The 17890-nt window shown below is 47.1% G+C and overlaps 1 protein-coding gene across 1 annotated transcript in view; it reads left to right on the top strand.

The window, feature by feature from the left end:
- Positions 1–17890, top strand: part of MAPK1 (mitogen-activated protein kinase 1) — a 150012-nt gene that overhangs the window by 98690 nt on the left and 33432 nt on the right. The window contains exon 4 of the mRNA XM_082263551.1: positions 906–1022. Coding sequence (XP_082119677.1) covers positions 906–1022 — 117 coding nt within the window. The remainder of the gene's footprint in view (positions 1–905; positions 1023–17890) is intronic.

The raw sequence follows: 17890 nt of genomic DNA, 5'->3' as shown, positions 1-17890 counted from the left end.
AAGCTTCATGTTACCCAGTTGGCTAGGTTTGGCATTTGGAGTTTAACTATTTGGTTTGCATTCTCCCCACCCCTCATGCATACACTGCTTTGGGATGTCTCAATGGTATAAGAAGCATAAGAGCTGCATCTTTCAATGGACGATGGAGAAAACTGGATTTTTTTAAGAACTTGCCGTAAAATCCTTTTCTCTGAAGTCAATTGACAGACGCAGCACCTGCCCCTCTGATTTGGGGATGGTTTGTGTAGTCTTACTGCTTGTAAAGAAACTGGTATGCTGGAGCAGGGTGTGTGGGGGTTATGCCTATAGGTACAGCCCCCCGTAGGCGTCGTAAACTTTTTTTATTTATTTTTTTTTTCCTGCATAGTACTACTCCTGTAGGGGGCAGCATAACCCAATGGTATAAGAAGCATAGGAGCTGCATCTGTCAATGGACTTCAGAGAAAAGGATTTTACGGTAAGTTCTTAAAAAATCAATTTTTTTATTGTGTTCTGAAAATGTGAAACTCCCACTATGAGTTCTGAATGAGCTGTATTAGGCCCCTTTAACACTTAAACGACCTGAAAGTGGCACTACTTTGGCATGCCTTGAAGCAATGCCTGTTTTAATTTTGAGGTCTGTGCACCTCCAGTCGCATCAGTCAGATCAAAATAGTGCAGGGACAACTTTAAAGTCCCACAAATATGAATAGAACTCATTGGAAATCATGGGGTGTGGCTTTGCAGTTTCAGGTCGCACAAGTGTGAAAGTTAGTATTTGCACACAATGGTGTTTTTTTTGCTTTTTGTTTTTTTTTGTTTTTTTAATAAAATGTAGTATGCGTCACATTACGGTTTTCTAAAATGGTCTTTGGTTATGCTTGTTGTACATTATGCTATCTTTTAACTCATTTGTTTCTACACAGATCTGTGATTTTGGATTGGCACGTGTTGCAGACCCAGACCATGATCACACTGGTTTCTTGACAGAGTATGTTGCAACTCGCTGGTACCGGGCACCAGAGATCATGTTAAATTCCAAGGTAGATGGCTATATAAGATTTTCTGTGATTTGACTGTTTTTAAAGCAGACCTAAACTGAACAGTGCCCAAAAAAGCAAGCCAAAACCAGTGTCCTGGTGACATCTGTTGTCTCTTCTCATTTTAGTCTTTCAGGGATTAGGTGAGGAGAAATCCCCCCCCCCCCCCCAATTAAGTCAGACAGCAACAGAAGAATTTTCAAGTTCTAAGCTTTCCCCATTCTACTAAAAGCTAGGAAGAATGCTATTGGCTCGGCATGGCTTTAACAGAAAATCAATTGCAGTGCCATGTGTTTTCTGACCAAATGAATATTGCCATGTTTTTCGACCATATGATTTGACCAGTAACTGTATTAAGTTTTACTGTTGCCACTGTAACTGTTATAGTGGAACAGCAGTTCTTGCAGCTTGCTAGGTCAGTAACTTTTATGGTGGTTTACTTCCTTTTACAAGCTTAGGATCAACCCTGTCAGTGAAGTTGTAAATATGATCAATGGTCAGCGATCAATTCACAAAACCTCTAAACATGGCAGCTGCAGTTAAAATGTTGAGTGAGTTTCACATTAATAATGGATGCCATATACTGCTCCATGACAGCCAACCAAGAAAAACTTCTCTCCGTGCCTGATTGGGACGTAAAACCAGAAGAAAGCTCCGCCCTGACAGAAAAGCTTTTCTCTTTAGCCTATTCGTTTTACCCAACTCTGGGTTGAGTTGCATTTTTTTTCTTCCATTCTGAAAATAGTTGCTTGGCCCTCACTGATATTTTTCTCTGACATCAGACCTGTTGACGTATGCTGATCAGGTAAAACATTTTCAATGTAGATTACTTTGACGTTAATGGCCCAGAATGACAACCATTGAGCTAGTACTATCATAAGGGAACATTAACAATGGCAGCTTCCTTACTAGTCAGTACAGGCTTTGACTTTTCTGACTTTTTTTTTTTTTTTTTTCTTGTGCAGTACTTTTTGAACAGTCTTGAAAATAGATATATACGTTTGTGCTCATATTGGTACAGATGTAGACTAAAGAGCAACAACATTTTGTGAAATGTTTAGAAGTCTCTTTTTTTAAATTGGATTAACAACTTGCCGACTGCACTCTATAGCAGTTTTACTGCTACAGGGCAGCCTCTTTTTGCATGATCACGTACGTGCGTATACACACACACACACACACACACACACACACATATATAAAATTCTCTCAAAAGTAAGTACACCCAACACATTTTTGTATATTTTCATGTGATAACACTGAAGAAATTAACAGCTTGTATAACTGTAAATTTGCTGTCCCCCTCAAAATAACTCAACACACAGCTATTATTGCCTACACCGCTGGCAACAAAAGTGAGTACCCCCCTCCAAGTGAAAATGTCCAAATTGAGGCCCAATTAGCCATTTTCCCTCTCCTGTGTCATGTGACTCATTAGTGTTACAAGGTTTCAGGTGAGAATGGGGAGCAGTTGTTAAATTTGGTGTTATCGCTCTCACTCTCTTACTGGTCACTGGAAGCTCAACATGGCACCTCATGGCAAATAACTCTGAGGATCTGAAAAAAAGAATTGTTGCTCTACATAAAGATGGCCTAGGCTATAAGAAGATTGCGAGGACCCTGAAACTGTGCTGCTGCACAGTGGCCAAGACCATACAGCTGTTTAACAGGACAGGTTCCACTCAAAACAGGCCAAGCCATGGTCGACTAAAGAAGTTGAGTGGACATGCTCAGCGTCATATCCAGAGGTTGTCTTTATGAAATAATGTATGAGTGCTGCCAGCATTGCTGCTGATGTTGAAGGGGTGGGGGGGTCAGCCTGTTAGTGCGAAGACCATACGTCATACACTACTTCAAATTGGTCTGCATGGCTGTCCCAGAAGGAAGCCTCTTCTAAAGATGATGCACAAAGCCTGCAAACGGTTTGTTGAGGACAAGTAGACTAAGGACATGGGTTCCTGGAACCATGTCCTGTGGTCTGATGAGACCAACATAAACTTATTTGGTTCAGGTGGTGTCAAGCGTGTGTGGCGGCAACTAGGTGAGGAGTGCAAAGACAAATGTGTCCTGCCTACAATCAAGCATGGTGGTGGGAGTGTCATGGTCTGAGGCTGCATGAGTGCTGCCATCACTGGGGACCTACAGTTCATTGAGGGAACCATGAATGCCAAACATTTTCTGTGACGTACTGAAGCATAGCATGATCCCCCTCCCTTCCGGGACGGGGTCACAGGGCAGTATTCCAACATAATGACCCCAAACACCTCCAAGATAACCATTGCCTTGCTAAAGAAGCAGAGGGTAAAGGTGATGGACTGGCCAAGCATGTCTCCAGACCTAAACCCTATTGAGCAGCTGTGGGGCATCCTCAAATGGAAGGAGGAGGAGCACAAGGTCTCGAACATCCACCAGCTCCGTAATATCGTCATGGAGGAGGGGAAGAGGACTCCAGTGGCAACCTGTGAAGCTCTGGGGAACTACATGCCCAAGAGGGTTAAGGCAGTGCTGGAAAATGGTGGCCACACAAAATGACACTTTGGCCCAATTTGGACATTTTCACTTAGGGGGGTACTCACTTTTGTTGCCAGCGGTTTGGACAACAATGGCTGTGTTGAGTTTTTTTGAGGGGACAGTAAATTTACACGGTTATACAAGCTGTACTCTCACTACTTTACATTGTAGCAAAGTGTCATTTCTTTAGTGTCGTCACATACAAAGATATAATAAAATGTTTACAAAAATGTGAGAGGTGTACTCACTTTTGTGACAGAAGCCAATCTGCAGTTGCCGGGCACTCAATGTCCTCCAGCACCCGCTGATTGTCGATAAACAACAAAGCAGGGACTAGAATCCATCTTTTCTCTGTCGCTCATTGACAGACGTAGTCCTCCTTGATTAATATCAACTCGGGTTATACTGCCCTCTACAGGAGTAGGACTAGACAGGAAAGAAAACATTCTGGCCACACCCTAGGGGCAGTCCCAGAGGGTATATCCTCTCACTTCCTGCTACAGCAAATCAGTTTTTTTTCTGTCTAGTTAGGAGTAAGGACCTAGATTCCTTGCTAGGATCTTCGGTTCTGGCAGGATTTTTTTTAGAAATACTTTTTAGACAGCTTTTTTTTTCTCCAGTGTTCCGGTGAGATCTTCAAGCAAATACGCTGAAACTGGGCGACGGGCTGGATGTTGAGATCCAGTGGTCACCCCAGTTCAGCCTACGAGCGCGTGCAGGCCATAGCTCCGCGCTGGGTCGGCCGCGACATAGTCCCACTGGACGGGGACTGACCCTGCGAGTTAAACGTCTCGCCTGGACGCCAATGACCAACAGAGTCACGGCGTCCGTATTGGTCGACAGCCCCCCCACCCCGGTGGAGAGGGGTTCTGTCAGGAGTTGGCGCCCGCCTGGTTCCGGTATGGTGAGTAGAATGTTCCCCCCTCTCCCCCTGTCGGGTTTGTTGGGGACGCGGGCCCCTCTCTGGGATGGTCGGACACTCAGTTTCTGGGTCACCCCTCTATCCTATAACGGGTCACAGATCCCCCAATTTGAGTGTGATTTTTGTGAATAGAAACCAGGAGGCTTGGTTTGGGAGCTGACTATCTAAAGTCACTATATGACTGTAAGGGTGACTGAAGTCAGTGGCAGACTACTAAAAGGCATTACTATTGAGGTATAGAGGTATCCTACCTGTCATAGTGTGTACACAGGCCGTTGCCTATGCCTGAGTTACTGCTGCCACAGATCGCCATCCCTCCAGAAAGCGAAGGACACCTCCCGCAGGCCAAGGCACTTCCGCAGGCCGCACAGGCCGAATGCACTCATCCCGCAGGCCGCTGCTAGCTGGCAAGCCGCCGCTATCCTACACAGGCCGCCGCCATTTTCCTGCAGATCGCACGAGGCCGCCTTATTGGCATAGCCTCGTGTCTCCAGCATGGGGGCGGCCATGTTTGAGGTGACCAAACACCTCGTGGAGTAATTGGGAGGCGCCGAAAGGCGTGTAAAGGGGCGGAGCCGCCTCCTTGGCCCAGGGAAAGCAAGCCAAAGACTTCCTGTCTGTAACAGACAGTGCTGGAAGCAGGTTGATAAGAAACTTCTGTGCATCAGGTGAGCCTTGGGGTCTCTCTCTCTGTGTCTCTCTCTCTCTCTCTCTCTCTCTCTCTCTCTCTCTCTCTCTCTCTCTCTCTCTTTCTGAGGGGTCCAAGCAGGTAGACTGAGGGGCGCTACTGCGCTGGGGGACTAAGTTTAAAAAAAAAAAAAAAAAGTTTTTTTCTTGCAATTTTTGTTTGCTGGCAAGTGTCTTGTTACATGAACCCTGCCACACATGTATCCCCACCTGATCCCCTCAGGGTGGCCGCAGGACCCTCCAGTACCCCACTTGTGGTGATGCATTATCAGCAGTTTTGGAGTCTTTGGTATCCCGGGTGGAGGTAGCCTGTCAGGGATGGGGGTCAAGAAGAGCGACCCCCGCCTACCCCTATGTCATCTGATACCTCAGATACGGATTCTGAGCTGGTCATTGCAGTCCCTTTATTGGGGTTGTTGTCTCAGGTACGGTCTCCTCAGACAGTAAGGAGGACGCTTCTGCCTCCGCCATAGCACAAGAAGCGTTGGTGGAAGCACTAGTTGTCTGTCCGGGAAACCTTAAATCTTGAGGTTACACCGGCAGAGGTAGCTGAGACTCGTATTCCTTTTTTGGTACTAGCAAGCCTACCAAAATGGTGAAGGGTTTCCCTTGCCCAAATAGGGTCGTCCGTAAATGAGCCCTGCTATTTCCAAATGCATTGCTAGGCGCTATCATTTTGAGGAATCCCTCATTTCAAAGATGGACGGTACCACCAATAGTGGACTCACCGATTTCCAGACTAAATAAAGCCACTGTTATCCCGTTGGATTGACAGAATGGGCCCCGCCCATATCTAGGGTGGGGGGGACGTCTTCACCGGTTTCCGGATCCAGGGCTTTCCAGAATCCCGGATAAAGGGGTTCGGAAGGTCATATGGTCGGGATACAAGATCGAGTTTTCGATCACTTCCACCGGTGCGATTCTTCCCTTCCAATATTCGACATCCCCGGGTCGCTTAAAAAGCTTTGCGGGGGACAGCTTGATGCAACAAGCAGTGGTAGTTCCCATTCCTTGGAGGAGTTCTAGTCGAACTTGTTCACAATGCCCAGGAAAAAGGGCTAGGTGCGTCCAATTCTGGTCTTGGAAGAGATGGAGTCCATCCATACAGTGGTGGCCTCCCTGCATCAGGGGGATTTCCTGGCGTCCATAGACATTTAGGATGCCTATCTTCATATCCCCATCTTCGCAAGACATCAGCGTTTTCGTTGCTTTTCCCAAAGATCATCCCTGGTTCCCACCAGGAGACTGAACTATCTGGGCCTAATTTTGGATACATCCTTGGCAAGAGTGTTTCTCCATGCGGAGAAACTCCAGAAGATTCAGTCAATGATTCGGATGTTGCTGTCCGTCAACTGGCTGGGATTGATGGTCGCCTCCTTAGAGGCAGTACCGTTTGCCCAGTCTCATACCCGAATTCTCCAAAGAGGAGATTCTTCTCATATGCAATCGGAATCCCGATTCCCTGGACAATCGGATCCGATTGAGTGAGCGGACCAGGGAGGCTCTGGTCTGGTGGCTTCGGTCTCCGATGCTCAGCAAGGGGAAGTCATTTCTTCTGATAAATTCCAGGTTACCGATAAATGGGTTGGAACTGAGAGCGATCAGACTTTGTCTGATTTACTGGACCGAGCAGCTCCAGGGCAGCCCGGTTCGGATCCAATCGGACTATGCCACGGTCATGACTTATGTTGATCACCAAGAGGCACCAAGAGTGCCCTGGCGGCCATAGAAGTGGCCAACATTCTTATTGGGGGAACAGTTGTTCCAGTTCTCTCCGCGATATTTATCAAGGGGGTGGACAGGCAGATTATTTCAGCCGTCAGATTCTGAAGAGGAATAGTCTCTTCATCCAAAGGTATTTCACCAGCTGTCCCTTCATTGGGGCACCCCGGATATGGATCTGTTGGTAGGTTGGCTCAACAGGGCTCGCACCCATGATCCTCTAGCGGACGCAGCCTCTCAAATTGCTGCTGAGATTTCTCCGCAGGATAGAGGTGGAGGGAACTCCAGTTATCCTGGAAATTCCGAGCTGGCCTCGTCAAGCCGGGTACGCCGACTTGGACAGGCTAGTCGCGGACGCTCCTTGGAGACTTCCTCTCAGGGAGGATCTGCGGTCTCAAGGACCGATCTTCCATCGTGCTTTACAGTCGCTGGTTTTAATGGCCTGGCTATTGAGACCCCCAGGTACTGAAGGACAGAGGGTTGTCAGCTTCAGTTATTTCTACTCGAATTAAAGCAAGGAAAGCGACTTCCAGCAAAGTCTATTATCGCACATGGAAGACTTGTATCGCGTGGTGTGAATCTTTGGAATTTCCCCCACGTACCTATTCGGTGTCCCAAATCTTGGCTTTTCTGCAAAAGGGGGTTGAGCAGAAACTATCCTTGAGCACTATCAAGGGTCAGGTTTCAGCATTAGCAATCTTCTTTCAGAAGCCTTGGGCTACTCATTCCTTGGTGTTCAGGGGGTGCGGCACTTGGCTCCGCCAGTGCGCGCGCCCTTACCGCCCTGGGATCTTAATTTGGTGTTTGTCGCTTCTTCAGAAACCTCCCTTTGAAAATATCAGGGAGATTCCCTTGCTTACATTATCCCAGAAGGTGGCCGCCTTGGTGGCTATCACTTCTGCACGCAGGGTCTCAGAACTGGCTGCATTATCATGCCATTCCCCATATCTAGTGGTTCATAGGGATAAGGTAGTTCTTCATCCGAATCCATCTTTTCTTCCTAAGGTGGTTTCAGATTTTCATCTGAATGAAGATATTGTGCTACCTTCCTTGTGTCCTAAGCCCAATCATCCTCAGGAATATGCGTTGCATTCCTTGGATGTGGTTCGGGCAATCAGGGTATACCTGAAGACTACGGAATCATTCCGTAAGACGGATTCACTTTTTGTGATCACGAATGGCCCCAGAAAGGGGTTGCCTGCATCTGCCGCGACTATCTCCAAATGGATTAGACAGATGGTGGTACAGGCTTATTCTATTAAGGGTCGGAATCCTCCGTTCCCTGTTAAGGCGCACTCCACTCGAGCGCTCAGTACTTCCTGGGCCTACCGCCATCAGGCGTCAGTGGTCCAGGTGTGCAAGGCGGCTACCTGGTCGTCGGTTCATACTTTTACAAAATTTTATAAAGTTGATGTGATGGCATCGGCGGATGCCTCATTTGGCCGCAAGGTTTTGCAGGCCGCAATTTGAGGAGACCGTTGGTCTACCTCGAGGGTTTTTTTCCGTTGGAATTTCAGTTGAGTCTCATCGTGTGATTGATGAGCCTTTAAAACTTCCAGTTGGCACCGGTTGGGCCTTCTAGATTGGATTTTGATTTCCATTTTCCCACCCCTCATTTGTGGCACTGCTTTGGGACGTCCCAAGTTGATATTAATTAAGGAGGACTACGTCTGTCAATGAGCGACAGAGAAAAATGGATTTTTGTAAAATCTTACCGTAAAATCCTTTTCTCTTATGCTCATTGACAGACGTAGTACCGCCCCTCTGTTTTTGAGTTGGGTTGGGTTAAATTCTCTAAACACTGCTTTGTGACATAACTGATTTGCTGTAGCAGGAAGTGAGAGGATATACCCTCTGGGACTGCCCCTAGGGTGTGGCCAGAACATTTTCTTTCCTGTCTAGTCCTACTCCTGTAGAGGGCAGTATAACCCGAGTTGATATTAATCAAGGAGGACTACGTCTGTCAATGAGCTTAAGAGAAAAGGATTTTACGGTAAGATTTTACAAAAATCCATTTTTACTCTAGTAAAAATATCTCATACTCAATAGTAAAAAAAAAAGTACACATACACTGGCTAGGCACAGTTAACCCTATGATTGCCCTAGATGTTGAACCCCCTTTCCCAGCCAGTGTCAATACAGTGACAGTACATATTTGTAACGCTGATCACACTATTAGTGCCACTGGTTGCCTCAAAGTGTCAGCTAGTGTCCGATTGTCTGCCACAATATCGCAGTCCCGGTGAAAGTCGCTGATCGCCGCTATTACAATTAAAAAAAACATAAATATATCCCATAGTTTGTAGGTGCTAGAACGTTTGCGTAAACCAATCAATTAGCGCTTATTGGGATTTATTTTATTTTTTTACCAAAAGCGTAGCAGAATACGTATTGGCCTAAATTAATGAAATGAGATTTTCTCTTCATCTACAGACGCAGTTTCATCTAGTAAGAGACTATAGGGTTATACTCTTCCTATAAGGAACGGGCACTAGGCAGGAAAAAAGCTTAACCACACCTATGGGGGCTGACCCCACATACCCTGCTATCATCAAACAGTTTGGTACTGCCTAGTTTAAGGAATAGGACCTAGCTGTCTGGGTCTTCGGTCTTGGCTATTATAGGAAAGTTTATTAGTTTGATTTTTTTTTTTTCACTATTTAGTACCTGAAGACCAAGATCCAGAGGAACTACAAGCAACAGCCAGCTGCGGTTTCGCACTGGATAATCTAGATCCTTAAGGTCTCCCAGTCTGGCCAGCCAGCGTGAGCAGGTTATAGTCCAGAACTAGGCCTCGCTACGACAGTGCCCGACTGATGGGGGCGAGCCTGCAAGTGGACCGTCTCGCTGGGATGCGCACAACCTGGAACGCCCTAAAACGCAGCTTCCCCTTGGCTGACAGCACCCCCATCCCAGGTGGGAAGTGATCGGTTTCTGAATGGTGCCCACCTGGTACCCTGGTATGGTGAGTAAAGTGTGCACCCAAAAAACCCCAGGCGGTCTCGGGGCAGACGTTGACCCTTCCCTGGAATAGTCAGACCTTAGGGGCTCCTTCGGTTCCCCTGGCACCTCGGAGGACTAGTCCTGTGTACCCCTCGGCATTCCCCTACCCCTAGCAGGTTTTTACCTTGGGGGGGTTGTTAATAATGCCACCGTTATGGCACTTTTTTAGGGGGGTGACTTGTCCTGTGTGGGACCGCGTTTTTGGCGGTCTTAAGGAGACACTGCCCAATAACTTTTAAAAGTGTAACATGGATTCCCATGATAATTCACCTGCAGACCCCCTGGGAGCGATTGCAGGACTTTCTGGTTCTCAATTTCAGCCAGAGGTTGCAGCTTTTTTGAAAAATTTGATTAAGGTTGATTTTGTCATTGCTAGTGCTGCCAGTCGCAAACGCCCTCCGCCCTCACCTTCATCTGCAGGGTCTTTGAACTCTGAGATAGACATGGCCGCTGCAGACGCAGACCACCCTGAGGGGTCGTGTCATCGCATTCTGACTGTGAAGGAGACCTGGCCTCCATCAGCCGCTGCGCTGGAACACGCTTTGGTGGAAGCTCTGTTAGTTTCAGTGTGGGAAACTTTAAATTGGCTGATGAACCCACAGCGCCGGGTATGCAGGTGTCTTTTGACTCCCGCAAATTCCGTAAATCGGGCAAGGTGTTCCTTGCCCAGAATTGTTTCATACTATTGTGGATGAACAATGGCGGCGCATTAAGCACATGTTAGTGGTGCCTAGGCGTTTTGCGCGCCGTTACCCCTTTGCCGAGGCAGTGTCCACTAGGTGGACTGTACCACCAAAAGTGGTACCCCCGGTGTCCAGGTTGAATAAAGTGACTGGTGCCGTTGGAAGAGTCTCCAACTTTTGCGGACCCTGTGGCTAGACAGGTGAAATCCTTGTCCCGCCATTTACACGTGGTGGCAGGTCACATATTAAAGACTACCTTTGTGAATGTTTTGGTAGCACAGACTGCTACGGAATCGGTGAAGCTTAACGGCTCCCCCCTGCGGTGTTAGAACTACTGGACCAGTTGACTCAAGGCCTGGTGTTTGTGTGGTACGTCCCTGGATTCAGCCCTGTTGGTGCCCAGGGCATCGGCAGTGGGGATTGCTATTAGGCGCATGGTGTGGCTGAAAAGCTGGCCAGCGGACCAGGCTTCTAAAAAGGCCTTGACTGATCTTCCCTCCTTAGGGGGGAGGCTGTTTGGATCCTCTCTTGACGAGTTGATCAAAGGTATAAGGGGGATGAGAGCACTTAACTTCCCCAATCCTCGAAGGACAAGGCTTAGGTGCAGGCCTTCCTTTAAATGTTCATAAATGTCTTTTTTGTGCTTTTGGGTCGCAAGAAAAGGTAAATCATTCAGGTCTTCTGGCGGTTTTTGAGTGGGTGGATGGCTTTCTTTCTGGCACCCTGGACCTCCTTTATTCAGGACAAATAGGTTCACGAACTGATCCGATCTGGGTACAAGATCGAATTCGTCTCTCCCGTCGGACCGGTTCTTCCCGTCCAATCTTCAACTATCCCCAGTCTGGTTAAGGGACTTTCGAGGGGCAGTACACGGTTTGTTGTCGCAAGGGGTGATTGTACCGGTTTCTTTTCAGGAATGTTTTTCAGGAATTTTATTCAAACCTCTTCACCGTGCCCAGGAAGGAAGGCAAGGTGTGTCCTATCCTGGATCTCAAGGCCCTGAACCGCTTTGTGCGGGTGCAGACGTTTCGGAGGGAATCCATCTGCACGGTAGTGGAGTTGCTGCACTAGGACTTCTTAGCCTCCATAGATATCAAGGATGCATATCTACACAACTATTTACGCTGGACACCAGCAATTTCTTTGCTTTGCGGTCGCAGAGGAGCATTATTCATTTGTGGCATTACCCTTTGGTCTCGCCTCAGCTCCCAGAGTGTTTTCCAAGGTCTTGGCACCGGTATTGGCATTGCTGCGCCAGCAGGGGATTGCGGTACTGGAGTACCTAGACTATCTCCTGTTCAGAGCGGACTCTCCCTCAGTTTTGGGGGATCTGACGGACACTATCAGAACTCTACAGGATTTTGGTTGGAACATCAATTTCAAGAAATTCGCGCTGACACCTGTCTTGAGACTGGATTATCTGGGCTTGGCTCTGGATTGGATTATCTGGGCTTGGCTCTGGATTCAGCCTTGGCCAAGGTTTTTCTTGCCCCAGACAAGCTACAAAAGTTGCAAGAGGCGATTCGGTTGTTGGCGAACAATTTGTCCTTTCCGAGTTTGCATGCAGGCCTTGGGTCTGATGGTATCAACCTTCGAGGCGGTTCCGTTTGCTCAGTTCCATACCAGACCTTTGCAGAGGGAGATTCTTTTCAAATGGAACCAGGATCCAAAGTCCTTTGGACTCTTTGATTTGGTTAAGCCACAACACAAGGTCTGCTCTGTTGTGGTGAATTCAGTCTCCAGCACTATGCCAGGGCAAGTCCTTCCTTCCCGTTGTTTTGGACGGTGGTGACCACGACACCAGCCTATCAGGCTGGGGCAGGGTGCTGGGGAAGCTCTGTGCCCCGGGTACCTGGACGATGGGGTCATGGGGTCAAAACTATCGATAAATGTTTTGGAGCTCAGAACAATAAAGCCAGTACAAAAGAAATGTAACACTGAAAAGTGTTGGTCTCCTCTAAGAAAAGGGGGGATTTTTAAGGCAATGAAAAACATGTGAACTAAATATGGAAAAAAGCCAATGGCAAAACCACAATATATAAAAACTATGAAAATTTGAATCTCTTACTTTGGGAGAGTGGTTCGGAGGATTGGGATGAGGATGAGGAGGAGGTTCCAGGCCCTGTAGAGACTATCTCTGCTGGCCCTTCTTGATCTAACCTCCGCAGAGGCTCATCCAAATTCCCCTCCTTCGATTCCAACCCCGCCCTCGCATTATTTGTGAAACGAGTCACAAAGGACTTGCAGACCTTAAGTGACAGTAAATCACAGAACAATTTGAGCCCTACGTTACAGTTCGCTCTTAAAGCCCTTCAGGACAACACCTGCATTACCATCAAGCCCTCCGACAAGGGGGGTAATATTGTCCTGATGGACAATGCCAACTATGTTTCGATGTGCCTGAAAATCCTCAAGGACCTGAGATGGTACCGCCGGGTATCCGCCTCCCTGGTGGGTAAGTCCAATCTCCAATTTTGTCACCTTTTTGGATGAAGCCGGTGTGGCAGGCACTATCACCAAAGAAATTTGGGATTTTGCACGGACCCGCCATCCTAGGACACCCACGATGTATGCTCTCCCAAAGGTGCATAAAAGTTTGGACGACCCACCAGGGAGGCCGATTTATCTCTGGCAATGGTAGCATCTTGGAGGGCATCAGTACAGTTATTGATGCCTACTTACGTCCCTATGTCCTAGGTCTGACCTCCTACACAAGGGATACTTTACATCTCCTCCAGATCTTGGAGAACTTACAGATCCCACAATCAGCCCTACTTGTGTCCATCGATGTTGAAGGTCTATATAATAGCATTCCACACGATCAAGGGATATAGGCCATCAGAAGGGTTTTAAGCCTAAAAGGTATGGATAATTGGACTTTTGACCAATTTATCCTGTCCATGCTGGACTTTATCCTTCACAATAATATTTTTGTTTTCCAGGGTTCCCACTACCTCCAGGTGCAGAGTGTGGCTATGGGGACCTGTTGTGCCCCCACCTACGCCAACCTGTACCAGTGGGAGTGGGCGGTCTTCTCAGACAAGGCTTTATGTACACCTGCCACATTCTCATTTGGCAGTGGTACATAGATGTTTTCCTCATCTGGGATGACTCCCTGGACCAGCTTTTAGACCTTAAGTGTCTCAATCAAAACGTTTTCAATTCATTTTTTACCATGATGGCCGACAAGAGGCAGATTGATTTCTTTGATGTGACGATCTTCAAGGGTGAGGATGGCAAAATACTAAGTAAATTGTTTTGGAAAAAGACGGCTGGCAATAATATCTTGCATGCCGACAGCTTCCACCCGGAGCCGCTCAAGAGGTCGATTCCTTATAGTCAGTTCCTTAGGACCAGACGGAATTGCTCGACTTTTGACGACTTCCGGGTGGAGGCTGACAATCTGATCGAACGATTTCTGGCCAGTAAGTCCTGCTTAAGGAAGTCTTTCAACAAAGTTAAAGATTTAGAGCGTAGGGATTTGATTTTCAAGTCCGGCCAACAACGTGAGGATCACACAGAATGATCACACGATATTCCAAAGAGCACGAGCCTATTGTGAAAGTCCTTGCCAAACATTGGGACATTCTGACAGATGACCTTACTTTATCCAAATTTGTTTCTCACAAACCATCTGTGACTTACAGAAGGGCCGGTTCTATTGGCCAAAAGTTGGTCCAGAGTGAATTTAAGGGTGACCACAGACACGATCCATGCCGTACTTGGGGCACCTTTCCCTGTGGTGCATGTTCCTTCTGTCCGTTTGTACAGAGAAGACTCTCCTTTGTCCTCCCCAATGGTGAAAACTATAGATTGCACCATTTTGCAAATTGCAAAACTAGGGGGGTCGTCTACTTGGTGGAGTGTGAATGCGGTTCATTTTATGTGGGGAAGACGAAACAAGAGTTTCAGGCTCGGGCAAATAAACATCTAGCCGGCATGCGAATAGGTAACCTCTATCTACCTTTAGGCAGACATGTTGCTTGGAATCATCACTACCGCATGCCCCGAGTCAATTTCACCGTTTTGGACCGCATTCACATTCCACCAAGAGGCGGTGATTGGAATAAATTATTACTCCAAAGGGAGGCACGTTGGATCCGGACCCTTGACGCCACCAAACGACCAGGTTTGATTGAGTTGGAGAGCTTCAGACCCTTCTTGCAAGGGTTCAGCTCTGGCAAGACAGATTAAATCCCATTTATATTGCCCCCTCCCCCCCCTTTTTTCTTTTGTGTGTCTTTTACCGTTTGACATGTTTTTTGAACAGAGCGGAGTTTCTGTATTTTGAACAGAGCGGAGTTTCTGTATAAATTTGCTTTTGCATTGTTACTGGTCAAAATTGGCATGCATGTGCTGCATTGAACTGTCTGCCAGCTTTTGTCTGTGGATTGTGAGTGCTCTAGATTATTGCTGGCACCCTATGGCATGGAATGGTTTTCTTTCCCCTCTTCCCTTTTCCACAAGACCCAGCCTTCTATTTCCCCTTTGGGGTATGAAGGATCCCAATCATCAGCATCTATGTTGGGGTTGGATTGTGTTCAATCACTATTTTTTATGGTATACCAATGTTGTTTTGATGGCCTGTTAGAGAGTAATCCCCCCTTGGCGGTTATTTTTGCTCCTACAGTCCGGCACAGGTAAGCCCACACACATGTATTCCCTATATGTGGTGGGCACTAAGCAAAGTGTTTTACATGGTGGGAATTTTCTTTTCCGCCGTGCCTTTCACTTGCTTCCTATGTGTCGGTGGTTTTTCAGTCCTATGGTACTTCCCCCCCCCCCCCGAAGACGGACGGAGATGGCTGACGGCCGTCGTCATTTCCGGTGCGCCGAGTGCGACACTTCCGGTCTACTAGTGGGGGCGCGAATACTTCCGGGTAGCGCCGACCCATGGGAGGGACTCAGTGCGTGGCTTCCCGCCACGCACGATCGTATACATAGGACGCCAAGGTTCACATTTGGCGCCATTATCCCCTGCTCCTCCACGCCTTAGGAGGCGGCAAGGGGATCCTATACATGCGCTTTGTACTACATTCTTTGTGCACAGCTTTTAGGACTTTATGACACATGCATCATCTTTGGGAAGCCTGCAACATCTTGGACCTGATGCGGTATCATTGGGGACCCCCCCCTTTTTCGGTGTTAGTAAGTATATTTACTCTTTGGTCCCTAGCCTGGATTTTTTAACCCTATGCCAGGCATTATGGTTGGGAAGTCGGTCTATACATTTATCCCTGCCCTTTTGCTTTCTATGTTCGTGGCCTATGCGGCCACATCTCTTGTTCCTTCACCATACATGCATGTTTACACATATTCTTTTGCTCTTAAGGCACCATACTTTAGGGGGTACCTTTGTTTATCCATACCCCGTGAACCTACTGGACGGGCAGACATTCCTACCAAATGGGATATCCGGTCTAGCCTTTCGGCCTCGCCGTGTCCTCTCTTGGCCATCAGCCATTTTAAAGATTTTTGGATTCTTGCAGTCCTATATACAAGTAATTGTGAACAAGAAGATTGGGTGGGTGTGTGCTTATGTGCCAGCAATTTTAGCACTCATATCCTTAGCTGCTATATATAAGGCAAGTTTTGCAGCGCATTCATGCATATATATATATATATATTCTTATACATATTTTCTTTCTCTTCTATTTGTTTATTTTGGTTTCTTTTAGGAAGAATAAAAAGGGATCACCAATCCTTATATCCCTGATGAAAATCGGAACTTAGAAGTTCAATAAACAGTTCGAAACGCGTTGGATTCAACATTCTCCCTCCCCCGGTGTTGCTATCCCGGGGCGGGAGTGGTGTATTCCTTGTTTCCTTTTACTTCTCTTCCATTATCTCATTGCATTTATCTATTGTGGTCTTTGTGTTATCCATGACCGTTTGTGGTCTGTTCCACTCTCGGCCATGGAATATAGGATCAGGATGTTAATTCAAGTTTGACATCATTGTCATTTTATATTCCAATTGTACTCAATAAATTTTCATAGTTTTTATATATTGTGGTTTTGCCATTGGCTTTTTTCCATATTTAGTTCACATGTTTTTCATTGCCTTAAAAATCCCCACTTTTCTTAGAGGAGACAACACTTTTCAGTGTTACATTTCTTTTGTACTGACCTATGGGATGATGGCAATTTTATGTCACTTATCATCTGGGACTAATTTATTTGTCAGAACAATAAAGCCTTTTGAGTCATTGGACGATTCGTCTGCAAGATTGTTCGGATTCAGACAATGCCATGGTTGTGGCTTGCATCAATCACCAGGGGTCACCAAGAGTGTCTTGGCAGCCAAAAAGATGGCCGAGATTCTAGCCTTGGTGGAAAAATTATTCCAGCCCTCTCTGCTGTACACATTCCAGGTGTGGAGAACTGGCAAGCCGATTACCGGAGCAGTCGGGTGTAGGATCAAGGGGAATGGTCCCTACCACCCGTAGGTGTTTTATCTCCTGTTCGTTCAGGGAATCCCGAGGTAGATCTGTTTGCTTCTCGCCTCAACAAGAAGGTTCAGAGATTCGTAGCCTAGTCTAGAGATCCTCTGGCCAATGCGACAAATGCTCTGGTGGCTCCTTGGGGTCAGTATCAGCTAATTTATGCCTTTCCTCCCTTGAAACTCCTGCCGAGGCTTCTCCACAGGATAGAGGTGGAAGGGATTTCGGCCATTCTGGTGGCTCCTGACTAACCTCGCCCGTCTTGGTACGCAGACCTAGTAAGGTTGGTCGCCGATGCTTCTTGGAGAGTTCCTCTCAGGGAAGATCTGTTGTCTCACGGTCCAATCTTCCATCCTGCTTTACAGTCGCCTTTAATGCCATGGCTGTTGAGAGATAGAGGTTTTCTGACTCTGTGATTCCTACGCTCTTGAAGGCTAGGAAGTCCACCTCTAAGAAGATATATCATCGTACGTGGAAATTGTATGTTTCATGGTGTGAATCACTGAAGGTGCACCCTTGCTTGTTTTTGATAGCTAGGGTCTTGGCCTTTCTGCAGAAAGGAGTTGAACAGCGGTTGGCTTTGGACACGTTCAAAGGCCAAGTGTCGGCTTTGGCTATATATTTCCAACACCTGTAAGCTATGCATGCTTTGATTTGTACCTTTCTACAGGGGGTGTGCCATATGGCTCCTCTGAGAAGGTCCCTGCTACCTCTGTGGGACCTCAATCTGGTAATATCTGTTTTTCAAAAGCCTCCTTTTGAGGACATTTGGGAGATTTCTCGCCTTTCGTTGTCCTAAAAGGTTGCTGCCTTGGTGGCTATCACTTCCACTCGCAGGGTTTCTGAACTGGTGGCTTTGTCCTGCCGCTCACTTTATCTGGTGATATTCAGGGATAAAGTG

Source organism: Pelophylax lessonae, assembly GCF_965119305.1.
Source record: "Pelophylax lessonae genome assembly, chromosome: 1".
NCBI lineage: Eukaryota > Metazoa > Chordata > Amphibia > Anura > Ranidae > Pelophylax > Pelophylax lessonae.
The sequence above is the reverse complement of the archived record's forward strand: the minus strand, read 5'-3'. Positions and strand labels throughout refer to the sequence as shown.